The sequence below is a fragment of the Pongo pygmaeus genome, chromosome 16 (assembly GCF_028885625.2).
Source record: "Pongo pygmaeus isolate AG05252 chromosome 16, NHGRI_mPonPyg2-v2.0_pri, whole genome shotgun sequence".
Lineage (NCBI taxonomy): Eukaryota > Metazoa > Chordata > Mammalia > Primates > Hominidae > Pongo > Pongo pygmaeus.
The window spans coordinates 46,083,608-46,110,903 of NC_072389.2; the positions used below are offsets into that span (position 1 = coordinate 46,083,608).

The 27,296-nt window shown below is 52.8% G+C and overlaps 1 protein-coding gene across 1 annotated transcript; it reads left to right on the plus strand.

Annotated features, from left to right (window-relative positions):
* Positions 1–7,450: 7,450 nt before the first annotated feature.
* Positions 7,451–17,086, plus strand: VPS18 (VPS18 core subunit of CORVET and HOPS complexes). Its single transcript, XM_054450296.2, has 5 exons — positions 7,451–7,957; positions 9,037–9,178; positions 11,995–12,086; positions 12,232–14,102; positions 15,736–17,086. Exons 1-5 carry the CDS (start codon positions 7,867–7,869, stop codon positions 16,459–16,461), a joined length of 2,922 nt encoding a protein of 973 aa, XP_054306271.1. The 5' UTR covers positions 7,451–7,866; the 3' UTR covers positions 16,462–17,086.
* Positions 17,087–27,296: the final 10,210 nt, after the last annotated feature.

Sequence of the window (27,296 nt, forward strand, 5' to 3'; positions counted from 1 at the left end):
AGCAAGTCCTTTTTTTTTTTTTTTTTTTTTTTTTTTGAGACAGCAGGCTCACTCTGTCACACAGGCTGGAGCGCAGTGGCACAATCTCAGCTCAGTGAAACCTCTGCTTAGCGATTCCTCAGGCTCAGCCTCCTGAGTAGCTGGGACTACAGGCGTGCACCACCATGTCTGGCCAGAATGCCAGAATTCCAAAGGATTTATGCAGATACTTCACCCTCAAGGAAGCAAAAACTCCCACCCCTTAAGTGCAGGGTGTGTAGTGACTTCCTTCCAAACAGTACAGCATGCAGAGGAGGGAAAAAGAGTAACTCCGTAGTGGAGAATCCTGACAAGCGCTATCTTGGTCAGGTGATCAGTATCAATGGTGATAAGTCATGTTGATAGTGTGTGTCCTCGATATAATAGAGAGGTGTTGATAATGGTTCTTTATCTCCCCAAACCCATAAATAGCCCTAGTATAAACATGAAAAAAAATTAAATGAATTCCAACAGAGAGCATTCAACAAAATACTTGCCTAGTACTCAAAATTATCAAGGTAATCAAAAACAAGGAATATCTGAAAAACTTAAAAACTGCCAGTCAAGAGCAGTTCAAGGAGACATGACGACTGTTTTTCCCTATATATAACCTGTGATAAAATTTAATTTATAAATTAGGCCCACTGTGAGATTAACAACAACAATAATATAGGACAGTTATAACAACAGACTGTAATAAAAGTTATGTAGGCCGGACGAGGTGGCTCACGCCTGTCCAGCACTTTGGGAGGCCAAGGCAGGCAGATCACCTGAGGTCAGGAGTTCGAGACCAGCCTGACCAACATGGAGAAGCCTGTCTCTACTTTTAAAAATACAAAATTAGCTGGGCATGGTGGCACATGCCTGTAATCCCAGTTACTCGGGAGGCTGAGGCAGAAGAATCACTTGAACCCGGGAGGCGGAGATTGTGGTGAGCCGAGATCGTGCCATTGTACTCCAGCCTGGGCAACAAGAGTGAAACTCCGTCTCAAAAAAAAAAAAAAAAAAGTTATGTGAGGCTGGGTGTGGTGTCTCACACCTATAATCCCAACACTTTCGGAGGCCGAGATGGGCAGATCACCTGAGGTCATGAGTTGGAGACCAGCCTGGCCAACATGGTGACACCCCGTCTCTACTAAAAATACTAAAATTAGCCAAGTGTGGTGGTGGGTGCCTGTAGTCCCAGCTACTCGGGAGGCAGAGGCAGGAGAATTGCTTGAACCCAGGAAGTGGAGTTTGCAGTGAGCCGAGATCGCACCATAGCACTCTAGCCTGGGCAACAGATCAAGACCCCATCTCAAAAATAAATAAATAAATAAAAGTTATGTGAAGGTGGTCTCACTCTCTCAAAATATATTATTGTATTATCCACACCTATTTCAGACTGCTATTGACTGCAGGCAACCGAAAGCCCGGAAAGCAAAACTACAGATAAGGGGGAACTGCTGTACTTCAAATGGACACAGGCATCAATGAAAGAGCCTCTGGCAGGGCGCAGTGGCTGATGCCCGTAATCCCAGCACTTTGGGAGGCCGAGGCGGGCGGGATCACAAGGTCAGGAGATCGAGACCATCCTGGCCAACATGGTGAAACCCGTCTCTACTAAAAATACAAAAATTAGCTGGGCGTGGTGGTGTGCCCCTGTAGTCCCAGCTACTCAGGAGGCTCAGGCAGGAGAATTACTTGAACCAGGGAGGCAGAGGTTGCAGTGAGCCAAGATTGTGCCACTGCACTCCAGCCTGGTGACAGAGCCAGACTCCGTCTCAAAAAAAAATAATAATAAATAAAATAAAAAAAAAGAGAGAGACTCCAGTGGCCAAAACAGGAACAATCTGAGTAATAATATAAAGTAGTATTGGTGGGTTCTGGAAGTTAAAAATAAATAAATAAAAATAGACCTGGCGCGGTGGCTCATGCCTGTAAACCCAGCACTTTGGGAGGCCGAGGTGAGTGGATCACTTGAGGTCAAGAGTTCAAGACCAGCCTGGCCAACATGGTGAAACCCCGTCTCTACTAAAAATACAAAAATTAGTCAAGTGTGGTGGCACGCGCCTGTAATCCCAGCTACTCGGGAGGCTGAGACAGAAGAATTGCTTGAACCCAGGAGGTGGGGGTTGCTGTGAGCCGAGATTGCACCACTGCACTCTAGCCTGGCCAACAGAGTGAGACTCGGTCTCAAAAAAAGAATAAATAAATAAATAAATAAAAAGGGAAAAGAGAAAAAAATGTCCATAATTCTATACTGATACAAATAAATAGGAAAAGGGTGAAAAAAAAACACTACATTTGAGAATCCTGAAGAACACTCCTTCAGCCAGGTAATCAAGAGTAAGATCAATAGTGATAAGTCAAGCTGATATGCACCTTCATATAGTATGATGAGAATGTAGTGTGGAATGCTGGATGAGATCCTGTTCCAGAAAAAGGGCATTTAAACTAAGGGCTGGGCACGTTGGCTCACACCTGTAATCCCAGCACTTTGGGAGCCCAAAGTAGGCAGGTAGCTTAAGCTCAGAAGTTCAAGACCAGCCTGGGCAACATGGGAAAACCATCTCTCTACAAAAAAATACAAAAATTAGCTGGGCGTGGTGGTGTGCACCTGTAGTCCACACTACTTGAGGGGCTGAGGCAAGAGGATCACTTGAGCCCAGGAGGTCAAGGCTGTCAGGCCGGGCCCGGTGGCTCACATCTGTAATTCCAGCACTTTGGGAGGCCGAGGTGGGTGGATCGCCTGAGGTCAGGAGCTCAAGACCAGCCTGGCCAACATGATGAAACCCCATCTCTACTAAAAATACAAAAATTAGTTGGGCATGCTGGCGCATGCCTGTAATCCCAGCTAGTCGGGAGACTGAGGCAGGAGAATCGCTTGAACCTAGGAGGTGGAAGTTGCAGTGAGCCGCATCAAGCTACTGCACTCCAGGCTGGGTGATGGAGCGAGACTCTGTCTCAAAACAAAACAAAAAACGGCTGCAGTGAGCCATGATTGAGCCAGTGCACTACAGCCTGGGCTACAGAGTGAGACCCTGTTTAAAAAGAAAGAAAGAAAAAAAAAAGCACTAAGGAAATTTGAATAGAGTATGAACTTCAGTTAATAATAATATATCAATATTGGTTCATTAATTTTAACGATGGCACCATACTAATGTAAGATAGTCATAATAAAGGAGACTGCACATGAGGTATATAGGAACTCTCTGAACTATCTTCTCAATTTTTCTGTAAATTTTATTTTATTTTATTTTATTTATTTATTTTTTTGAGACAGAGTCTCACTCTGTCGCCCAGGCTGGAGTGCAGTGGCGTGACCTCAGCTCACTGCACGCTCTGCCTCCCGGGTTCACGCCATTCTCTTGCCTCAGACTCCCGAGTAGCTGGGACTACAGGCGCCCACCACCACGCCCGGGTAATTTTTTTTGTATTTTTAGTAGAGACAGGGTTTCACCATGTTAGCCAGCATGGTCTCGATCTCCTGACCTTGTGATCCGCCCGCCTCCGCCTCCCAAAGTGCTGGGATTACAGGCGTGAGCCACCGCACCCAGCCTGTAAATTTTAAATTATTTCAAACAGAAAATATATATATTTTTTAATAGAGACAAGTTCTCACTATGTTGTCCAGGCTGGTCTTGAACGCCTGGACTCAAGTGATCCTCCTGCCTCAGCCTCCCAAACTGCTGGGGTTACAGGTGTGAGCCACTGCACCCAACCAGAAAATTTATTTTTAATTAAGTCAATTAAATCATTCCTTTTAATCTTGGTCTTAACTAAGTCAACAATTACTACTGGTAGTTAACTTGTATAGAGCATTTTGTATTGAGGCACAGCTTTGGGTGATTTGCATAATATGCTATTATACTCACAATACTCACCTTACAAATACAGAAACTGAGACATGAGAGAGCTCATTCGTGTAACTTTTAACAACTGTTTATGAGTGAATTAGTGAGCGTCCTGGAAGAGTTTGCCCATGGTCTGGGCTCCTCCAGGAAGTGCCCTGCAGGTGTCTCATGTGCCACTGTCCAGGCTGAGCTCAATCAAGTGACCTCTACCCCTCTTCACCGGGATCCTCCTCCCTGACCTTTATGTCACTGCCACCTTCTGCCAGGTCTCCCCAGGAGTCATCCTGCACTCTTCTGTCACTTCTCAAATCTAACTTGACACTAAGTCCTGGGGGCCCTTCTTCGGAAAGTTCTCCCCATCCTACGTTCTTTCTTCTGTTTGGGTCCTCACTGCTTCTCCTTTGCCTCTGCTCGGGTCTCATCTGCTCTGAGGGGAACTCCACCTAAGCCACCACCCATTTTTCCAGAACCCACATCATATACTCTCTCAACCCCAACCAAAACCTTCCCATGGCCTACTGAATAACTTTGCAACCTGGCCACAGCCCGCCTCATTCCCTCCACTCCCTAGCACTCCAGCGTTGTACCCCAAAATCACACTGCTTGCAGGCCATTGCTGTTTTCTTTTCCTTTCCTTTCCTTTCTTCTTTCCTTTCTGTTTCTCTCTTTTTTTCTTTTTTTGAGGCAGAGTCTCACTCTGTCACCCAGGCTATAGTGTAGTGGCACAACCTTGGTTCACTGCAACCTCTGCCTCCCAGGTTGAAGTGATTCTCCTGCCTTAGCCTCCTGAGTAGCTGGGACCACAGGCATGCACCACCACACCTGGCTAGTTTTTGTATTTTTAATAGAGATGGGGTTTTGCCATGTTGGCTAGGCTGGTCTCAAACTACTGGACTCAAGTGATCCTCCCACCTTAGCCTCCCAAAGTGCTGGAATTACAGGTGTGAGCCACTGTGCTCAGCCCTGCTCTTGGTTTTCTTGAGGACTGCATAATATCTTCTCTTTTTGCCCTTAGAGGTCCTACATGCTCTTCAAGTCTTAGGTCAAATTCAACTGCTTTCTTACACAGATCCTTTCTCTCACTGGCCTAGCAGTCACCTGTTACCTGTCTCATGGTAACTGCTACAATGACTCTGAGGACTAGAGGCTGGTGCGTATGTCTCTAGCTGTGAGTTCCCTAAACCACCTCTGTATCTTCATGCTCAGAAATCACTGGGTTATTTCCTGCAGTTTCTATCAAAGCAAAATATCCACACTGCATCATTAGGGGCCCCCAAGTGGCCAGAATAAGAAAAGCCAGCTGGGCACAGTGGCTCGCACCTGTAATCCCAGCTACTGGGAAGGCTGAGACAGGAGAATGGTTTGAGCCCAGGTGTTTAGATGAGCTCTGATCACATCACCGCACTCCAGCCTGGGTGACAGAGCAAGATCCCATCTCTAAAAAAAGTTCTGAGGGATCCAGAGAGGCTTCGGGGAGGAGGAGGACTTGAGAGACTGTCAGATGAAAGTCACATTTAGAGTTTATTAAGCACATGCTCCATGTTGGGCATTATGCTATAGCAGTGAGCTTTCATGTGGATCACCTCATTTACTTCTCAGCACAGACCTACTAGGTAGGTGTCTCTCTCTGTAGATGCGGAAACTGAAGCTAAGAGCATCAACTGTGCAGTGTCACAGCTAGCAAGTGGCTGGGCAGGGATAAGAGATACAGCTTGCCCTTGGAGATCACACATGCACTTCAAGTCCTGGGTCAAATTCAGCTGCTTTCATACAGGAATCCTCTCTTTTGATGCCCTAGCAGTCATCCCTTACCTGTCTCATTGCAACTGCCACACTGATTCCGTGGCTCTCAAAGAATCCAAAGTCCAGCCTAAGAACTGAAGAATGAGTAGGTGGAAATGCACTATGGTAATCAACGCATAAGGGAGACTGTACTGAGTCTGCCACAAACAGGGTCCACCCAGGGCCTATCCCATACATCCCAGAGAGCAATGGAGCCCAACAATGGGGTGCTGAGGTCCCTGAGGCCGTAGCTGGAAGTACTCTGTGTCCCTAAGGCAGCACTCCTATGCTGACTTCCAACTGCTAATGGGCTCCATGCAGCAGGGACAACCCTCTGCACAGTCCAGACCTGAGGGCAGATGGCAGGTGACCTGGGGGTGAAGTGTTATGTATGGAGCAGGGCAGCTCCCTGTCTGGGATCACTTTTCTTAGAGGAAGCTTCCTGCCTATTGTCCTGCTCCTGCACTTCCCTCCTGGGACCTGGCAACCTCAGGTGGGAAGGCTGCATTGAGGCTGCAGGCTTGGTCAAGAGAAGCAGGACCCTGGTGCGAAGGGAAATGAGCCTGGACGGCATACTTGTCATCTGCCCCAGGACTAGTGCCCCTCCAAGCCAGAGAGCCCAGATAGCCCTCAGTGGGGCTGGTGAGAGTCACAGTTCTCCGCACGTGGCCAGAAAGTTGAGCAAGAGTAACTCAACCACATAAGGTATGGTGCAAACCTGGAAACTTCTGAGAGCAAAGGGATGCTCTTAGTTGTTAGGCGGGGGGCCACCCAGCAAAGCCAGGACGGTGGCGACCCTAGTCCAGAGCCTTCCACTTTAGCAAGGTAGAATCCAAGGGCCCCAGAAGGGAACAGACTCCATCTGGGTCGCCTAAGCAGGTGAGAGAGGAAAACCCAACCACAGTCGCGCCCCAGCCCTCACAGGTCCCTGGCTGAGGACTCCCCTCTCCACCTCAGGCTGGGTGGCCCCCCACCTTCACGCTTGTTCCCACTTGTCCCTCGTTCTTGCTAGGCTTGGCAGGTATTTGTTCCCTGCTCCTTCATGCTCTCAGTGCCGTGGCCACGTCGCTGGGTACGCCCCACCAGGCCAGAGACATTTTCCGTCTTGTTCTCTGCCACGTCCCCAGAGCCTGGAACAGTGCTTGGCACAGAGTGGACGCTCATTCGTGGAGCAAGCGCCTGATGGATAATCCATCACTTGCTTTTCTAGCATGAATGGTCTATTTACGGGTCCAGCGCCCCTGCTGCCTTACGACCTTTTCCAGGGCGGCAAGGGGCTGTCCTCATCTCTGTGACCCCAGCGCCCAGCCCAAGGCCTGGCACAGAGTAAGTGCTCAACCATATTTTGGTGAATGAGTGAATGGAAGCGACCCAGCAACCCTGAGCCAAGGAGCCACTGTGGGGCAGGTCAGGGCGGTTCCTGGCACAGGGCTTCCCACTAGCCTGGCCACCAGCTCTGCGGCCTCCTGGAAGCTGGGGGGCCTTTGGGTAAGGGAGAAGAGTGGCCAGGACTTGTCTGCGTGTGCCCTGTGACGGTGGGATCGAGAGACAGCGATTGGATTGAGGAACGGGAGGTTCCCCGAGGCTGTTTAGAGAGGCGGGAGCGGGAGCTGGTCAGGAAGGCTGGACAGACCATCTGAGGGAGCGGAGCTTGGGCACGAAAGCCAGGGCTGGGCGGCGCGGGGCGGGTGGGGAAGGCCGGCTGAGAAAGCCGGGATTGCCTCCTGGTGTCAAAGCTCGGAACTGCAGCAGGATCCTGGGGGCGGGGCTTGTGTTCAGCAGCAGCCGCCACGCGCCCAGCCCTCAGCCCTCGTCTCGCCTTCCGCCGGAGGGCCCGGCGACGTTGTGCGCCAGCGTACGTGGGGCTCTGAGAACCCGGAAGTTACGTTTTAGGCCCGCGTCACAGGGGCGGGAGTCAGCTGAGCTGCCGGGGCGAGGTTGGGATCACCTGGGACCGGCTGAAGGGAGCCTGTGATCTTTTGTAGCGGGGGCGGGGAGTAGGGTGCAAGACTGCGCCAGATTCAAGGGCGAGGGCTGCCCGATTATCTCGCTGCATAAGGCAAGAGCAAGAGGATCCTCAGGATTTCAAAGAGGAGGCGACGGCTGCAGGTTCCCAGGATCTGTCAGAGGCTGGGGAGTTACAGCTTCCATTCTGGGGCGACGGGGACCCCGGGGGGTAGCCCTTTTGTAATCCCCAGGCCCCGGACAAAGAGCCCAGAGGCCGGGCACCATGGCGTCCATCCTGGATGAGTACGAGAACTCGCTGTCCCGCTCGGCCGTCTTGCAGCCCGGCTGTCCTAGCGTGGGCATCCCCCACTCGGGTAAGGAAGAGGAGGGTTCCGCTGCCCCTTTCGGCTCTCCTAGCATTTGCGTGGGTGCAGCGGGGAGGGCAGCTCCGAGACCTCGGGGTCATCCCCTGGGCCGTGCCTTCCGGGTCTAGGCCCCTGATTCTCTTCAGGCTCTCTTGGCCCCCAGCTGGTACGATAGTCGAAGTTTGAAAGAGCAACGGGAGCTGTCGCGTGATCTAGGCTCTACCGCTAGGGTCCTTTTGAGAGGGAATTGGGGCCCAGATAAGGAAGTACTCACCTACAGGGCGCAGTTGGGCTGTTGGGAGAACTTAGAATGGGCTCCCGGCTTCTGCTGATGCTTTTCCCACCAGGCCCCTTCTGGAGGTGGGAGGGAAGGAATGGACAAAGAAAGTGGTGAAGGCGGAATATTGCAGAGGAAGAAGGAAGGGTCCCAGAGGGAATTTTGTCGCTGAACAGGGAAAATGGAGATGAAATTTTTTTGGCCTTGGCTATAGCTGGGTGCAGCCTGGAGTTTTGGGACGTTTTTGTAGAAAGTAGTGAGTCTCCAGGAGAATGAGGGCATAGGGAGCCCTGGGGAACTGTTCCAGTGAATGGTGTTAACGAATTGCAGCTGCTTTCACTCTAGTCTTTACCCTCATTCAATGCTCAAAATATCCCAGCACTTGCCAACTCTACACTGAGGCTCATTACCGCATGGGCAGGGAGGGGAGCAGAGAATGGGGCTATACTACTTCAGTTAAGCTGGGATTGCTAGGCCAAAGACCTGATAGGGGAGAATACCCAGACCACCAGTCCCGTCCCACCCCCACGCAGCCCCATTACCAGTGCGAGCAGGTATATCATGCTGTGACAGCATCTTAAGGGTTCAAAGAATCAACCCCTCACTGCTGTCAGAGTGTGGAAAGAGCTCCAGACTTCTATTGTAAAGGTGACCAGCAAACGACTTGATATCAAACTATTTGTTAACCAAGGTCCTGGGGATAGGAATATGTCAGGAAAGTGGCGAGGAGCACTGTGGTGTTTCTTCTGCCTCTCCTTGCCCTTCACCTGTCTCTTCCACAGCTAATCTTCTTGTCTTTCCTTACCTGTAGGGTACGTGAATGCCCAGCTGGAGAAGGAAGTGCCCATCTTCACAAAGCAGCGCATTGACTTCACCCCTTCCGAGCGCATCACCAGTCTTGTCGTCTCCAGCAATCAGCTCTGCATGAGCCTGGGCAAGGATACGCTGCTCCGGTAATCAAAGGCTCACAGAGCTTAGGAGTAGGGACTAGAGAGGTGTTTGGGGGCTATTAACTCACTGGGCCTTTCTTCTATTCCAGGCAAGTAAAGCAGTGAATTTGGAGTTTTCAGGAAATATCCTATCCCTTTCCAAAGAGAATCAATACAGGGTAGTGGTTAAGAATCTGGCCTGGCAGGGCATGGTGGCTCACACCTATAATCTCAGCACTTTGGGAGGCCAAGACAAGAGGATCACATGAGATCAGCAGTTTGAGACCAGCCTGGGCAACATAGTGAGACCCCCATCTCTACCAAAACAAATGTTTAAAAATTAGCCAGATGTGATGGTGCAGTCCCAACTACTGGGGAGGCCGAGGCAAGAGGATCACTTGAGCCCAGGAGTTCAAGGCTGCAGTGAGCTGTGTTTGCACCACTGTACTCCTGTCTCTTTAAAAAAAAAAAAAAAAAAAAGCCAGGCACAGTGGCTCACACCTGTAATCCCAGCACTTTGGGAGGCTGAGGAGGGTGGATCACCTGAGGTCAGGAGTTCGACACCAGCCTGGCCAACACGGTGAAACTCTGTTTCTACTAAAAATACAAAAATTAGCCGGGCGTGGAGCAGGCGCCTGTAATCTCAGCTACTGGGGAGGCTGAGGCATGAGAATTGCTGGAACCCGGGAGCCGGAAGTTGCAGTGAGCTAAGATTGCACCATTGAACTCCAGCCCAGGCGACAACAGCAAGACTCCGTCTCAGAAAAAAAAAAAAAAAAAAGGAAAAGAAAAAAAAAACTTTAGGAGTGTAGACTTAAGAGTATTGATTGCAGCATTCTTGTGGTAGGAAAAACTGGATCCATGCTGAATGCTCATCAATAGGAAAATGGTGATTAAACTGTAGTTCAGCCATAAAATAGAATATAATGCAGTTGTTTAAAAAAATGGATTATCCTGGCTGGGCGAGGTGGCTCACACCTGTAATCCCAGCACTTTGGGAGGCTGAGGCAGGCAGATCACCTGAGGTCGGGAGTTCAAGACCAGCCTGGCCAACATGGAGAAACCCCGTCTCTACTAAAAATATAAAATTAGCAGGGCGTGGTGGCAGGTGCCTGTAATCCCAGCTGCTTGGGAGGCTGAGGCAGGAGAATGGCTTGAACCCGGGAGGCAGAGGTTGCAGTGAGCCGAGATCATGCTCACTGCACTCCAGCCTGGGTGACAAGAGCAAGACTCTGTCTGAAAAAAAAAAAAGAGTTATCCCGGAAAGCTGGGTTTGGGGGTAAAAAAAAACAAGTTAGAGCTATATCGATTGACTAGTGGAATGTTCATGAAATATCATTAGTTTAGAAAATTTACAAATTAAGACACATACACATATATGCAATATGAAGGCATTTTTGTAATGACAGCAAGAAAACCACCCTATTTACATTATGAGTATGAAAAAAGATGTTAACATGAATTTTCTCAGTTGGGATAACAGGAGTTTGAGAAGAAAATTAAGTCATTCTTTATACATCTTTGCATCGATTCTTTAGTTAGAACAAGCATATAATTTGGAAAGAATTTCATAAGGAAAATATAAACAGGAGTACTCCTCAAGGTTTTTGTCAAGATTAATTGAGATAATACTAGATTGATGAAACTCTTGGCATGGTGCTTGGTATATAAAAAGTGCCCAGTAACTATGAGCTACTCTTTGTTGTTCCCTTCTTACCTCAGCAATCTGGGATATCTCTGCCTATCTTCCCAGATGCACTGGAGATCTTTTTGTTTTCTTCCTTCAAGTCTGATTGATTCTTTTTTGAGCAGAGGGGAAAAACTTCTCCTTAGTGATTTCTCAAAATAAGGTGAGGGAGCTTGCAGAGCTGAGAGGGTTTTTGTTGTTGTTGTTTGTCTTTTTTCTTTTCTTTTTTTTTTTGAGACAGAGTTTCGCTCTGTTACCCAGGCTGGAGTGCAGTGCTGCGATCTTAGCTCACTGCAAGCTCTGCCTCCTGGGTTCACGCCATTCTCCTGCCTCAGCCTCCCCAGTAGCTGGGACTACAGGCGCCTGCCACCGCGCCCGGCTAATTTTTTGTATTTTTAGTAGAGATGGGATTTCACCATGGTCTCGATCTCCTGACCTTGTGATCTGTCCGCCTCGGCCTCCCAAAGTGCTGGGATTACAGGCGTAAGCCACCGTGCCCGGCCTGTCTTTTTTTTTCCCCCCTTTTTGTGGAGAACATGGTCTTGCTATATTGCGCAGGCAGGTCTCAAACACCTGGGCTCAAGCTACCCTCTCGCCTCTGTCTCCCTAAAAGCTGAGATGACAGGTGTGAGCCACTGCACCTGGCAAGAGAGTTCTTAAGTAGGGCCCTGTATATTTTTCAGGGCTACCCCATAGGTAGAGCTGCTGTATTCAGCAATTCCTTTTTTTTTTTTTTTTGAGATGGGGTCTCACTCTGTTGCCCAGGTTGGAATGCAGTGGTGTAGTCTCAGCTCACTGCAGCCTTTGCCTCCTGGGCTCAGGTGTCTCCCACCTCAGCCTCCCAAATAGCTGGGACCACAGGTGTGTACCACCACATCTCGCTAATTTTTTTGTATTTTTTGTAGAGATGGGATTTCGCCATGTTGCCCAGTCTGGTCTCAAACTCCTGAGCTCAAGCAACCCACCTCGGACTCCCAAAGTGCTGGGATTACAGGCCTGAGCCACACTGCACCTGGCCTGTATTCAGCATTTTATGCGTAGATGTAGATTTCAGGGAAGAAAGTCTATGGCTTTTATCAGATTATTAAAGAGGATCATGATCCAAAAAAGGATCTTCCCTTCTCTAGAGTGATGGTGACGCTTGTCCCCACAGCATTGACTTGGGCAAGGCAAATGAGCCCAACCACGTGGAGCTGGGACGTAAGGATGACGCAAAAGTTCACAAGATGTTCCTTGACCATACTGGTAAGTGACAGTGGAGATCTGAGGAGGGGGTCTCTGGTCAGTCACTGCCTGGGTGGGTGGGCTCTGAGGGTGGTGTGCGGGCCAGGAGGAGGCTGAGGGTGGGAATGGCAGCATCCACTGGGGCGCCATGCTCTCCCCACTCCAGGCTCCCACCTGCTGATTGCCCTGAGCAGCACGGAGGTCCTCTACGTGAACCGAAACGGACAGAAGGTACGGCCACTAGCACGCTGGAAGGGGCAGCTGGTGGAGAGTGTGGGTTGGAACAAGGCACTGGGCACGGAGAGCAGCACAGGCCCCATCCTGGTCGGGACTGCCCAAGGCCACATCTTCGAAGCAGAGCTCTCAGCCAGCGAAGGTGGGCTTTTTGGCCCTGCTCCGGATCTCTACTTCCGCCCATTGTACGTGCTAAATGAAGAAGGGGGTCCAGCACCTGTGTGCTCCCTTGAGGCCGAGCGGGGCCCTGATGGGCGTAGCTTTGTTATTGCCACCACTCGGCAGCGCCTCTTCCAGTTCATAGGCCGAGCAGCAGAGGGGGCTGAGGCCCAGGGTTTCTCAGGGCTCTTTGCGGCTTACACGGACCACCCACCCCCATTCCGTGAGTTTCCCAGCAACCTGGGCTACAGTGAGTTGGCCTTCTACACCCCCAAGCTGCGCTCCGCACCCCGGGCCTTCGCCTGGATGATGGGGGATGGTGTGTTGTATGGGGCATTGGACTGTGGGCGCCCTGACTCTCTGCTGAGCGAGGAGCGAGTCTGGGAGTATCCAGAGGGGGTAGGCCCTGGGGCCAGCCCACCCCTAGCCATCGTCTTGACCCAATTCCACTTCCTGCTGCTACTGGCAGACCGGGTGGAGGCAGTGTGCACACTGACCGGGCAGGTGGTGCTGCGGGATCACTTCCTGGAGAAATTTGGGCCGCTGAAGCACATGGTGAAGGACTCCTCCACAGGCCAGCTGTGGGCCTACACTGAGCGGGCTGTCTTCCGCTACCACGTGCAACGGGAGGCCCGAGATGTCTGGCGCACCTATCTGGACATGAACCGCTTCGATCTGGCCAAAGAGTATTGTCGAGAGCGGCCCGACTGCCTGGACACGGTCCTGGCCCGGGAGGCCGATTTCTGCTTTCGCCAGCGTCGCTACCTGGAGAGCGCACGCTGCTATGCCCTGACCCAGAGCTACTTTGAGGAGATTGCCCTCAAGTTCCTGGAGGCCCGACAGGAGCAGGCTCTGGCTGAGTTCCTGCAGCGAAAACTGGCCAGTTTGAAGCCAGCCGAACGTACCCAGGCCACACTGCTGACCACCTGGCTGACAGAGCTCTACCTGAGCCGGCTTGGGGCTCTGCAGGGCGACCCAGAGGCCCTGACCCTCTACCGAGAAACCAAGGAATGCTTTCGAACCTTCCTCAGCAGCCCCCGCCACAAAGAGTGGCTCTTTGCCAGCCGGGCCTCTATCCATGAGCTGCTCGCCAGTCATGGGGACACAGAACACATGGTGTACTTTGCAGTGATCATGCAGGACTATGAGCGGGTGGTGGCTTACCACTGTCAGCACGAGGCCTACGAGGAGGCCCTGGCCGTGCTCGCGCGCCACCGTGACCCCCAGCTCTTCTACAAGTTCTCACCCATCCTCATCCGTCACATCCCCCGCCAGCTTGTAGATGCCTGGATTGAGATGGGCAGCCGGCTGGATGCTCGTCAGCTCATCCCTGCCCTGGTGAACTACAGCCAGGGTGGTGAGGTCCAGCAGGTGAGCCAGGCCATCCGCTACATGGAGTTCTGCGTGAACGTGCTGGGGGAGACTGAGCAGGCCATCCACAACTACCTGCTGTCGCTGTATGCCCGTGGCCGGCCGGACTCACTGCTGGCCTATCTGGAGCAGGCTGGGGCCAGCCCCCACCGGGTACATTACGACCTCAAGTATGCGCTGCGGCTCTGCGCTGAGCATGGCCACCACCGCGCTTGTGTCCATGTCTACAAGGTCCTAGAGCTGTATGAGGAGGCCGTGGACCTGGCCCTGCAGGTAAGCCAGTGCGTCTTGACCCCAGCTGGGAGAGGGACCCAAAGAGCAGTAGCTTTAGATGCGGAAGGGCTTGGGGGTCCATGTCTAGAGGGTGCTGGCTTCTTGCAGAGAGGGAAGGTTAAGAGCATGGACTGTTAAGTCAGATTCGAATTCTGGCTATGCCACTGACTAAGCTGTGTGACCTTGGGTTAGTTTCTGAACCTCTCTGTGCTCAGATTATTCGGCCACAAAAGGGGGTCAGTGTTATAGTACATTTACCTCATAGGGTTGATAAAGTTCTGTGTATGAAAAGTACTCAGGGCCGGGTGTGGTGGCTTGCGCCAGCACTTTAGGAGGCCGAGGCGAGTGGATCACAAGGTCAGGAGTTCGAGACCAGCCTGACCAACATGGTGAAACCCCATCTCTACTAAAAATATAAAAATTAGCTGGGTATTGTGGTGCGCGCCTGTAATCCCAGCTACTCAGGAGGCTGAGGCAGGAGAATCGCTTGAACCCGGGAGGTGGAGGTTGCAGTGAGCTGAGATCACGCCATTATACTCCAGCCTGGGTGACAGAGCAAGACTCCGTCTCAAAAAAAAAAGAAAAAGAAAAGAAAAATACTCAGGGCCGGGCACGGTGGCTCATGCCTATAATCCCAGCACTTTGGGAGGCCAAGGTGGGCGGATCACCTGAGGTCAGGAGTTCGAGACCAGCCTGGCCAACATGTCGAAACCCTGTCTCTACTGAAAATACAAAAGTTAGCTGGGCATGGTGGCACGCACCTGTAATTCCAGCTACTCAGGAGGCTGAGGCAGGAGAATCACTTGAACCTGGGAGGAGGAGGTTTCAGTGAACCGAAATCGCACCACTGCACTCCAGCCTGGGCAACAGAGTGAGATTCTGTCTCAAAAAGAAAAAAAGAAAAGTACTTAGAACACTGCCTGGTACATACACGTTAGCAGAAGAGGAAGGTGCTGAGTTACACTTCTCAAACCATGAATTGTCACCTGCCTTAGCATCCCATGAAGTGCTATTTAACATGCAGTTCCTAGGCCTGCACTCAGGACTTATTGAATCAGAATGCCTGGGGGCAGGGCTCAAAAATTTGTATTTTGAATATGTTTCCCAGGTGATTTCTTTCTTTCTTTCTTTTTTTTTTTTTTTTTTTGAGATGGAGTCTTGCTCTGTCTCCCAGGCTGGAGTGCAGTGGCCCAATCTCGGCTCACTGCAAGCTCAGCCTCCCAGGTTCACGCCATTCTCCTGGCTCAGTCTCCCAGGTAGCTGGGACTACAGGCGCCCGCCACCACACCCGGCTAATTTTTTTGTATTTTTAGTAGAGATGGGGTTTCACTGTGTTAGCCAGGATGGTCTCAATCTCCTGACCTCGTGATCTGCCTGCCTTGGCCTCCCAAAGTGCTGGGATTACAGGCCTGAGCCACTGCGCCCAGCCTCCCAGGTGATTTCTAACTTCACTAAAATTGGAGCCCTACTACTCTTAAGTAGCTTTTACATAGCTGTGGCAGGGGCAGGCCCCCTTGCTTCCAGGAGTGCTGGGAATCCTGCCTCGGGGCCTCTCCTCGGCCATCTCTCTCTCCCATAGTCTCCATGTTGGGCAGGGAGGGGCTTGGCCCTAAAGCCCATGCTCTCCCCACAGGTGGACGTGGACCTGGCCAAGCAGTGTGCAGACCTGCCTGAGGAGGATGAGGAATTGCGCAAGAAGCTGTGGCTGAAGATCGCACGGCACGTGGTGCAGGAGGAGGAAGATGTACAGACAGCCATGGCTTGTCTGGCTAGCTGCCCCTTGCTCAAGATTGAGGATGTGCTGCCTTTCTTTCCTGATTTCGTCACCATCGACCACTTCAAGGAGGCGATCTGCAGCTCACTTAAGGCCTACAACCACCACATCCAGGAGCTGCAGCGGGAGATGGAAGAGGCTACAGCCAGTGCCCAACGCATCCGGCGAGACCTGCAGGAGCTGCGGGGCCGCTACGGCACTGTGGAGCCCCAGGACAAATGTGCCACCTGTGACTTCCCCCTGCTCAACCGCCCTTTTTACCTCTTCCTCTGTGGCCATATGTTCCATGCTGACTGCCTGCTGCAGGCCGTGCGACCTGGCCTGCCAGCCTACAAGCAGGCCCGGCTGGAGGAGCTGCAGAGGAAGCTGGGGGCTGTTCCACCCCTAGCCAAAGGCTCTGCCCGGGCCAAGGAGGCCGAGGGTGGGGCTGCCACGGCAGGGCCCAGCCGGGAACAGCTCAAGGCTGACCTGGATGAGTTGGTGGCTGCTGAGTGTGTATACTGTGGGGAGCTGATGATCCGCTCTATCGACCGGCCGTTCATCGACCCCCAGCGCTACGAGGAGGAGCAGCTCAGTTGGCTGTAGGAGGGTGTCACCTTTGATGGGGGGTGGGCAATGGGGAGCAGTGGCTTGAACCCACTTGGGAAGGCTGCCTCCTAGGCTCTGCTCAGTCATCTTGCAATTGCCATACTGTGACCAAGTTGACGGGAGTAGAGTAGCGCTGTTGGCCAGGAGGTGTCAGGTGTGAGTGTATTCTGCCAGCTTTTCATGCTGTTCTTCAGAGCCGCAGTTATGCCATCAGCCTACCTCCCAGTAGAGGCCCTTCACCTGGAGAAGTCAGAAATCTGACCCAATTCCACCCCCTGCCTCTAGCAGCAGTTCTGTCCCTGTCATTCCCCACACACGTCCTGTTCACCTCGAGAGAGAGAGCGAGCACCTTTCTTCCATCTGTTCACTCTGCGGCCTCTGGAACCCCAGCTCTTCTCTCTCAGAAGAAGCCTTCTCTTCCTCCTGCCTATAGGTGTCCCAGAAGTGAGAAGGCAGCCTTCGAAGTCCTGAGCATTGGGTGAGAAAGTGATGCTAGTGGGGGCATGCTTTTGTGCACACTGTCTGGGGCTCCAGTGTGAAGGGTGCCCTGGGGCCGAGGGCCTTGTGGAGGATGGTCGGTGATGGTAATGGAGGTGGAGAGCATTAAACTGTCTGCACTGCACTGGTGGCTTTGTGTTGATGCTGGGCTGAGCAGTGTGTGAGTGATCTCCAAGTGGGGCTGGAGTGTCACAGGGAGGCTGCCAGGCCCTACATGCCTCCACACCTTGGCATGCAGTCCTTCACCTTGTCCGCCAACTCTGCCTCTCTAGGGCTCATTGGGGATTGCAGCCAACCAGCCTGAATTGTGAAGCAGGGGCTGTTCTTCCCTTTGGCCAGCAGATGGTGCTGCTCCCCACAGAATCCTTTGCTTTCCGGCAGCTGGGAGCAGTGATTTCTGTCACTCTATTAGTGCTTGCTTCCTCCCTACTTGTCTCAAGAATTTTCTTGGAGTCGGCCGGGCATGGTGGCTCGCGCCTATAATCCCAGCATTTTGGGAGGCTGAGGTGGGCAGATCACGAGGTCAGGAGATCGAGACAATCCTGGCTAACACGGTGAAACCCCGTCTCTACTAAAAATAAAAAAAATTAGCCGGGCGTGGTGGCAGGCGCCTGTAGTCCCAGCTACTCGGGAGGCTGAGGCAGGAGAATGGCGTGAACCCAGGAGGCAGAGTTTGCAGTGAGCTGAGATTGCGCCACTGCACTCCAGCCTGGGAGACAGAGCAAGACTCCATCTCAAAAAAAAAGAATTTTCTTGGGAGTCTCCACTGTCTAACCATAACTTCAAGCCCCTCATTCTTCCTCCCTCGAGTAGCCCTCAGGCATGCTAGATTTTGCTTGCCCCTCTGCCAGCTCGGATCCCTGCCTTCCTGGCTCCTGCCTGGCTTTAAGATGGCCCTGCCACTATCTACCATTTAACCACAATGCTGAGGCCCAGCATGAAGGTGAAACTGCTGTGGCCTGTATCCATGGCATTTGGCAGACATGTTTTCTCATCTTGCTCCTGTGATCTGCTCCTCCCCACAAATTACACATCTTTAGTTGTGGCTAAATCCTAAGGAGTCCTGGAATGGGGTCTCCCCGTGGCATCAGCAGAGCACCCTTTGCCTCATGGACCAGTGTTCACAGTGCACTGCCCAGCTACCTGGGTGTGATCTATCAGCTGGCAAAACAGTTCCTGCAGTCAGGCCAACCTCGCTGGCCACTGCAGGCTGCTTTCCCCTCCAGTCTAATCCTCTTCCTAGCCAGGCATGGGGTCTCACGCTTGTAGTCTTAGCTACTTGGGAGGCTGAGGAAGGAGGATGGCTGGACCCCAAGAGGTGGAAGCTGCAGTGAATTATGATTGTGCCACTGCACTTCAGCCTGGGTGACAGAGCAAGAACCCTCTTTTTTTTTTTTTTTTTTTTTTGAGATGGAGTCTTGCTCTGTCACCCAGGCTGGAGTGCAGTGGTACAATCTTGGCTCACTGCAACCTCTGCCTTCTGGGTTCAAGGATTCTCCTGCCGCAGCCTCCCTAGTAGCTGGGATTACAGGTGCACATCACCACGCCTGGCTACTTTTTTTATTTTTGGTAGAGACGGTTTCACCATGTTGGCCAGGCTGGTCTCGAACTCCTGACCTCAAGTGATCCGCCCGCCTCAGCCTCCCAAAGTGCTAGGATTACAGGCGTGAGCCACTGTGCCCAGCCAGAACCCCCCCGCCTTTTTTTTTTTTTTTTTTTTTAAAGAATTTTATCTCTTGCAATACAGGTTGAACTTTGCTGCAGAATTCCCTAACCACTAGAACAAGAGGATCTCTTCATGGACTCTGTTAGCTGAAAGGGCTGGAAGCTGCCCATTTTTGATGACCCCTCAGACTCCAGTCTTCCTCCAGAAGGAGAAGTGGGAGCAGATGTGGGGGAGGGGTCCCATTGAGTAGAGGGCATCCTAATTCTGTTCTTTGCGCTGTCCCAGGAGGTTTGGAGGGCTCCTGCTTCCTTCTCCCCGTGTGGCCTAGGCTCCCCTTATACCTACCATAGTCAGCCGAGGGCTCAGCGTCTTTGTACCCCGACAGTGAGTATAAAGCTTTAGCCTACCTCTGAAAGGGTCACTTTCTTAGAGAAAACAGACTGGGGCTTCTGTCTTTGCACATAATGGGTGCCTAATACTTGTTAGTTAAACAAACACTGCCCTGTTGCTCCCTGCTCCCAGAGGGCTTGGCTAAAGCAGCTTGGGACACCCCTGCCCTTTCTGTCTTCTCCTAAGCCAGCCCATCTGGTCCTAGGCTGCTTCCTCTTTCCTGGGAAAAGGCCCCAGGCTTCCCTGGCAGGGACAGAATAGGGTTCCGGTGAGTCAGGGCAACGGGAAGCCACAGCTCTTGATCCCTGGAAGCCAAGCAAGACCTGGAATGGAGAGCAGAGCGGAGGCCCTCCGGGCTTTGGCCCTAAGCCTGGGGGAGGGCCAGAGGGGGGTGGGGTGGGGGAGCAGCTGCGTGGGCAGGGGCCAAGATGAATGAGCTACTCCTGGAGCGGTCACTGGAAATAGGAGGAGTGGCCACAGGCAGTGACGCTGGGACCAGGGCAGGAGGCCTGTAAACAAGGAAGCCACCTGGGGGAGACGCAGGGCGGCCACTGGTCCTGGGGAGCAGGTGCTTCCTGAGGCCCGCCCTGGAGAGGGCCCTGGGGGCCGCCCCGCCGAGTCTGCAGTGGACACTAGGGGGCGCCGTCTACCGGCTTCCCGAGCCCACCGCTCCCTACCCTGGCTCCCGGGGGTGTGGCCGCCGGAGGGTGTGCCGGCCCAGAGTCCCAGACCCTGCTGGCCCGGCCTCTCCCTCCCTTCTGTCACCGCGGCCGACTGGCCAAGGGCACCAGCCCTGGAGAGGGCACGGGGCTCAGCGTGGCCAGCTCAGATGTGAGCTCATTCCCCCGAGACAACCAGTTCTAGTTCCTGCCCCTCCCCCAAAGGCTCAGGTCTCAGGCTGGTGCCTGGCACCCACCCCAAAGGTTGGGAGGGGGCTCGAGGCCATCAGGCTCCAGGCCGCACTTGGCGCTGCCCCCTGGCGCCAGGGAAACAAAGGTTAGGGGCCCAGAGGGAGTTATCTGGCCCCACCGCCACCGGGTGGGGGAAGGGGGCCAAGAGGGGGCGCAGTTCCCCTCCACTCCCCCAGCCCTACTGATTCTTCGAGACACTTTCACAGGCGGAAATTCCCAGAGGTCAGAGGAGGGAAACGGTTAATTCCTTTTATTCAATGGGTCCCCCCTACACGCCTCCCCCCAACTTCCTCCCTCCACTTCCCGCCCCCCCCGTGTGAACAGGAAGTGGAGAGGAAAAGGCTCTGAGCGGAGCAGCTGGGAGCAGGAGGCAGGGAGTGGGCGGCGGGCTTGGTGCCAGCCCTGCCCCTCATGCTTACTTTACGGAGGGCCAGGCCAACCGCGGCCTGGGAAAGAACCTGCAGCCCCGCTGGCGAGTGGCAGTTGAACCGGGAAACAGCAAAGTCCATGCCCTCTTTCCTTAACCTGCTCCCAGGTTACAGGCTGCTGTCCTCAGGGTGCCAGACATCTTCTGCTCAAGAGCCAGCTGCCCTGGCCACCGCAGCCCCACCTCCACCACAAGGCTGGGCATCCCGAGGCTGGCAGGCATCTCTTCAGGCAGCCGCCAGTCCTGGCACTGGCTCCCCCACTCAGCCCCTTGGCCCTGCCAGCCCTTTGAAGCTCATGCAGCGCTTCCTGTTTGGGGCGGGCGATGCCAGGGCCCCTCCCCCACCATTGTTCTGGAGAGACCATAGGTCCATCTGTTGCCCCATGGTGGGGCCCCTAGGCAGTGCCACACGGGAGCAGCACCACAAAGGACCCTGCTGGCAGCTTTGCTTATGTGGGGTGAGGCTGGGCCCTGCAGCAGGTTGAGGGTGAATGGTGGTCAGAGGCAGGCCTGGGGCGGGCAGTGGGATAGGAGGATGCTAGAAAGTTCTGGTGCTTGGGCAGCTGGAGCCCTCAGCTTTCTCCTCCACCTGGAGCATGGAGATGATATTCAGGGAGCCATACGTGCTGAAGCCACCAGGAGAGGGCCACCATTCTCATGCCTGGATTCCCAAAAGGAAAACTGAGGCAGAGGGGCAAACTTTGGTCTAGGATGGCCAATAAAAGGGCCACAAAATAGGGTTGTCATTTCAAGGGGATTGGCCCCACTCTCTGAATGCCCGGTAATTGGGTGCTTTCCTTTCCCTGAGCAGCTTTACTGTGGCTCAGCTTTCACCTTGAACCAGCCCTTACTGAGCAGTCAGAAACCACACCGTGAGGTCAGGAGAGGCTGCACGGCCTTAGTTTGGTGGCCAGCAACCCATGTCCACTGAGAATAAGCTTGGGCAGAGAAAAAGGAAAGGGGCACTGATCTGGCCCCCCGGAAGGTGGCTGCTGCTTCTGGTTCCCAGGCTGCTGTGGCCAAAGGTCTGTTTGTGTTTGCCAGGTGCAGAGGCAGGTGCCTGCAGCTCACTTTCCCTCCATGGCATGATCTCCCAGCTCTGACCCTTGACCTGTTCCCTCCCGGCATCTCCACAGGGCTGGAAGGTGAACCCCTCTTCCTTCACCAGGTCCTCTGGTTTCTCTTCCCAGGCCAGGACCTAAACTGTTCACAACTCCCAGCAGGCCAGAGCTGCAGAGACCTCAGATAGAGACTGTAAAGTGCTGTGGAAGGCTTGTTCAAATAAAAACTTTCATGAATGTCCAGTACTTGAAATTGATATGCTGAGATTCTCCAGTGGAAACTGGGCTGGAGGGACCCACACTCCTGTTCACTCAGCCTGTTCTCCTCTCCTACCTCAATGTCTCTCTCTCTTTTTTTTTTTTTAAGTAGAAACAACACCTTGTTCTATTGCCTAGGCTGGAGTGCAGTGGCGCCATCATAGCTCACTGCAGTCTTGAATTCCTGGGCTCAAGTGATCCTCCCACCCCAGGCTCCTGAGTAGCAAGGACTACAGACACCACACCTGGCTAATTTTTATTTTTATTTTTTGTAGTGATGGGGATCTTGCTAGGTTGCTCAGGCTGGTCTTGAACTCCTGACTTCAAGCAGTCCTCCCACCTCAACCTCCTAGGGTGTCGGGATTACAGGCGTGAGCCACTGTGCCCGGCCCCCTATTGCGATATCCATAAGATGCCAGGATGCCCAGGAACCCAATTTGAAAGACACTGTGCTGCTGATCCCACCTCCTGACTTTACAGCTGCTGAATTGCACAAGACAAATTGGTAGCTAACAGGAGGCTCCATCCTGGATCCTGCCTCTGTCCATGAGATTCAGCCTTGATTAACGGTTTTCCCATGCTGGTTGTGAGCAGGGCACCATCCGCGGTCCTTCTTTATACTCGTTTTCCATCTCCAGCCAAAATGGGTTGAACTGAGGAACAAGGACATACTCTGTAAAGGGCTAGTGCAAGTCTCTGCTCTGCCATTACCAGCATCAGGCTAATCAAGCCCTTAGAAACTCAATTTCTTCTCCTGTAAAATGTGAATAACTGTTACAGACCTGGAAAGGCTCTTGTGAGGCTGAAATGAGAGTGGTGCCACCCATCTGTCAAGGTAACCCAGGGCCTGGCGCCCAAGCAGCCCCGGGCACTTGCCTCTCTTCCCTTTTACTCTGCACCTCCTTTCTGTAGGCGTAGGACCCTGAGACCTGTCCCAGCTCGTCCCTCACAAGGCCCTCTGACTTCTTCAGATATCAGAGTGGAATTGGAAGAAAGAAGCTTGCTTGAGTAGGTTTTTCTGGTTTCTTGAATAATGGCAATTCTAAGGAAAAGAGGTTCAGGATGAGAATGAGAGGAAGCCCACAGGCATGTAGAATATGGCCACAGGTGGGACAAGAGTGCTTCCTTGGGATGGGGGTCCTGGTTCCCTGAAGGAAAGCAGACAGGGCACTACTCCAGCTCCAGGCGTCTCATAGGACAGGCCAAGGGGGCTGGGCAGACACCATGCTGGCCGCTGATCAGGCATGACTCCTCTGCCAGCCTGCCCTCACCGGCCAGCCCAGAACTTGCACAACAGTCGGCCTGGCTGGCACTCTCCCGGGAGCTTCAGGAAGTCCCCCTTGTCCTCCCCTTGACCTTTGACCCCTTGGGCCTGCTGCCGACCAGAATACCAGGCAGATGTTCTCTCTTTTACCTTTTGTTCCTGGTCTTTCCCTGTAAGGCTGGAACTCAGAGATACCCCAAACCCCCACCTTCCAGCTCATCCTTCCCCATGCTCTCAGTGCGACCAGCTGGAGCCTTCACTGGGCCGCTCTCCATGTGAGCCAGTGTGGATCCTTGGCCACAGCCTGCAGGACACTTGCAAGTGCCCCGACTCCAGACATCCTCCCAGGTGTCCTGCCCTACTAGTCCCCTGTCCCAGGCCCCAGCAGGTGAAGCAGGAACAGCAGACAGAGCCTCCTTCCCTCCCTGGCATCCTCTGAACAGTCAAAGTTGGAAGAACCCTACGTATTGTTCCACATTAAACTATGCACGTCTCGTGGCACTCAGTTTCACAATCAAATAACTCCCTCTGGTTTTCTAGTGGAATTTTTGCTTTTATTTTATAGGGTTTCTTGGCTTCTTTTTTTTTTTTTAAGCAATCAGTCTAAATTTGTCATCACACATCCCCCATTTCCGCCCTTAAGGGCCTCCTTTTCATCCCCTGGAATCTGGAAACCATATGTGTGGGCAGAAACCCCCCAGCATCCCCCACTGCACCCTGGCCCAGCCTGGCCTCCGCAGGGATAACCGTGTTAGCTGGGGAAGAGTCTACACTCCACACTGGGGCTAGAAAGGGAGTTTCTCTTTGGACCTTCCCAGCTGAAGCCATGGAGAAGCCGTGTGGTCTAGTGGTTAGGGCTAGAACAGATGGGTTCTGTTCCCGGCAATCTCTTTGACTAACACCAGAAGCCTGGGAAAGTCCCCTTAACACCTAAGGGACTCAGTTTCCCCACCATCTGAGGGGCTCAGAGTTTCACCAGCTACCACATCTCCTACCTGCCTTGGTGGAAAGAGTTTTTGATCTGGAATTTCTGCTATGTCACTTACAAGCTGTTTGACCTTGACAAATTGCTTAACCTTTCTGAACCTCAATTTCCTCATCTATAAATTAGAGACTATTATCGTACCTACCACCTGGCTATTGTTGGGATTCAATAAGAAAACATATTCTCAAGGGCCTCGCACCAGACGTACTGTGAAAGCTCAAGAAGCAGGCGTTGTGATTGTTATTTAATAAGTAGAAAGGCACAAAGAGGTGGGAAGAGGTGGGAGTATGTTCTCATCGAGTCTGCCCTGAGCCAGACCTGTCTGCTCCTGCCTCTCCTGCTCTGGCTGCCTTGTCTGGACCTTCCCTGGGCCTCCTCTGCTCTGGGAGGCAAGGATGCGTTACCAGTCATTGTGGATCAAGGCTGAGGCCTGTCTGCTCGTCCTTGTCTCCATGACGACCCCAGCCCCTCCCCTCCTTCCTTCCTCAAGAGCTTTCTGTTTACTGTAAACAGCTGCCCCAGCTCAGCCCTAGCTGATCCCCCCACACCCAGGGCCAGCCAGACCCTCTCTGAACCCGGCCTGGCCTGGTGTGAAGGTCTGCTCACTGCTTCTTGGGCTCCACAAGGCCTCAGACAAACTCTGTGTTTCCACCTTGCCTGGCCGGGAGGGGAGAGGAGGAGGGGAGGGGCCTGTTACCTCAGACCAGGGCAGCCAGGGCCTCAGAGACAAGCAACAGATGGGGTGTAATGGAGGAGGACCACACCAAGAGAGTTTGGTGGAGACATCTCTGGCTTGGCCTTAGACTGACCCGGGTTCAAATCCTGGCCTAGATTTGCGCACCGCATGACCTCAGGCTGGTCATTTAACTTCTCTAAGCTTCATTCAGTTTATCGATTTGTAAAATGGAGATAATAATACCTCCCTCAGAGGGTTGGCTGCGGGGCAGATTGGTAATAATGCACGTAAAACCCCTGGCTCAGGTCTTGACACATTGCTAGCCTACAATGATGGTGGCTGGACTATTATTTCACTTTTCAGGTCCTCTGCTTCTGCTCAGCAACCTTGCATAAATCCCTGCCTGTTCCTTGACCTGGCATGTCTCAATCACACAGGCCTGCACTTACATGTGCACAAAACACATAAACATGTGTACTCAGCAAACATATGAGCTGGGTAATGAAATGAAAACTCACAAGCGTATCTGAGGCACAGGAGACTCAATAAGAGCAGACGAAAAGTCTGTTTTCTAAGCCCTTCCACAGGCCTGAGCTGGGACATCCATGTGTGCCACCATCACCAGGGCACTATGGCTTCCTCCCTCTTCCTCCATTTGGCCTCCAGGATTGCACCCACCCTCCCTGCCCAGCGGAGCGCAGTGCAGGGATACACTGGGAATGCTGTATGGGATAGCTCCCCTTTCCTGTGGGCCAAGCTTTCAGGGCAAGATGGTCTGGGATGTGAGGCTCCTGGCTCCCAGCTCCTGATGGGTCCAAGTTGGCTCCCTTGACTCTCCAGCATCCTTGGAAGTGCTGGCTAATTAATGCTGCCTTGTGAGATGAGATTTAGACCTGCCATTTCGCTTACCACCAGACCCGCCCAGCAGCCCTGGGGCAGAACCTGGGGTTAAGCAGGGGCATTCATCGATTTGAGTCATTCCCCACAAGCCCATGAGTAAGTATGGTGCTGGATTTCCAGACCCCTGTCCCCTCCCTGAGATGCCTGTTGGGGTCTTCCAGGGCTGGGTCTCTGTTGGTTGCAGGTACAGCCCTGGGGTTCTCTTGAGCAGGGCGTGGCAGCTGGAGGCTTTCAGGCCTAGCTAACTCCACTGCCCCCACATGCTCTTGTCCACAACCAGGTCTAACTCCAGTGTTTGTGTGCTCACCCGAGCCTGGCTGCATGAGAAAGGAGAGGAGCCCCCAGTACTGAAGTCAGCCCCACGGGTTGGGCTGGAAATCCCCCACTTCTTACCTTGGCCGCTTGAGGAAACAGCCTCCCGGCAGAGGGCCGCCTCCCGCCAGGGACTTTTCTCCTGGGTATGACATGGAATGCAGGGCAGCTACAAGGACCCTAGCCTCACTGAGCCACACATCAGCCAGCCTGAGGGGCAAGGGAGTGTGTCAGTCACACAGGACCACTCTCTCCCTTGCAGGGAGCTTGGCAGCCGGGGTCCTAGAACCATCTGAGACTTACGCAGCCCTAAAGGGGGAACAGGGAGAAGGAGGCCGTGGAGACCAGTGGGGGCCAGGAATGTCCAGACTGCTGCGTGGTCCTGTACCTGGAGTGCACCAGCCCCTCCTCTACACTCCCTTCCCCCACCCCAGCACCCAGCCTGAAACTGGCTTCTAATAGGATGTAAAGCCCTCACTGATCTTCCAGGATGGTGGTCTCCAGATTTTTTTTTTTTTTTAACAGATGGGGGTCTCACTATGTTGCCCAGGCTGGTCTTGAACTTGGGGCCTCAAGCGATTCTCCTGCCTTGGCCTCCCAAATTGCTGAGATTACAGGTGCGAGCCACTGTGTCTGGCCTCCCAAACTTTTTTGATTGTGAATATTTATGCATAGATTATACACTACAGTCAAAACACATATTAAATATTATTATTTATTTTTAAACATTATTATTAAATATTTTATTTATTTATATATTTTTTGGAGATGGACTTTTGCTCTTGTTGCCCAGGCTGGAGTGCAGTGGTGTGGTCTCAGCTCACTGCAACCTCCGCCTTCCAGGTTCAAGCGTTTCTCCTGCCTCAGCCTCCCGAGTAGCTGAGATTACAGGCGCCCACCACCACGCCCAGCTAATTTTTTGTATTTTTAGTAGAGACTGGGTTTCACCATGTTGGCCAGGCTAGGCAGGCTGGTCTCGAACTTCTGAACTCAGGTGTTCCACCCACCTCAGCCTCCCAAATTGTTTTTTAACTAAAAAAATCAAAATAGAAATCATATTTCCTCCCATCCCCGCAACAAATGCCTCACTGGCCCCATATAGGCCACTGTGGAGCCCACCGTGTAGATAGAGGAAGGCAGGAGAGCCTCTCGGAGAAGACCATCACCCTACAAGAGGATCCAGGGCATGAGGGGGCAAATGATTTTCTTAATCAATTGCCAACCACAATTGAGTAACCCACATCTGAAGCCGTTCTATTTGTTGTTGTTAACTTGAAAGGAAACTTGGTCATCTTAGGCAAGGCCCAGTTGCTGTGGTGGTTGTGCTGCCAGTTCCTACCCCAAATGCCCAGGCAGCCTGTCCCATCCTAGGACCACAGCACCCAACGTAGAAAGTGAGAGTTTATTGAGGAAGAACACCCAGCCTGTGTGTGTGTGTGTGTGAGTGTGAGTGTGTGTGACTGTGAGTGTGTGACTGTGTGTGT

Excerpts from the sequence above, each read along its gene's own strand:
- VPS18 (XM_054450296.2), top strand. The coding sequence starts at position 7,867 with ATGGCGTCCATCCTGGATGAGTACGAGAACTCGCTGTCCCGCTCGGCC. Across the intron at positions 9,179-11,994 it reads GGCAAGGATACGCTGCTCCG|CATTGACTTGGGCAAGGCAA; the intron begins GTAATCAAAGGC and ends TTGTCCCCACAG. Across the intron at positions 14,103-15,735 it reads CCGTGGACCTGGCCCTGCAG|GTGGACGTGGACCTGGCCAA; the intron begins GTAAGCCAGTGC and ends CTCTCCCCACAG.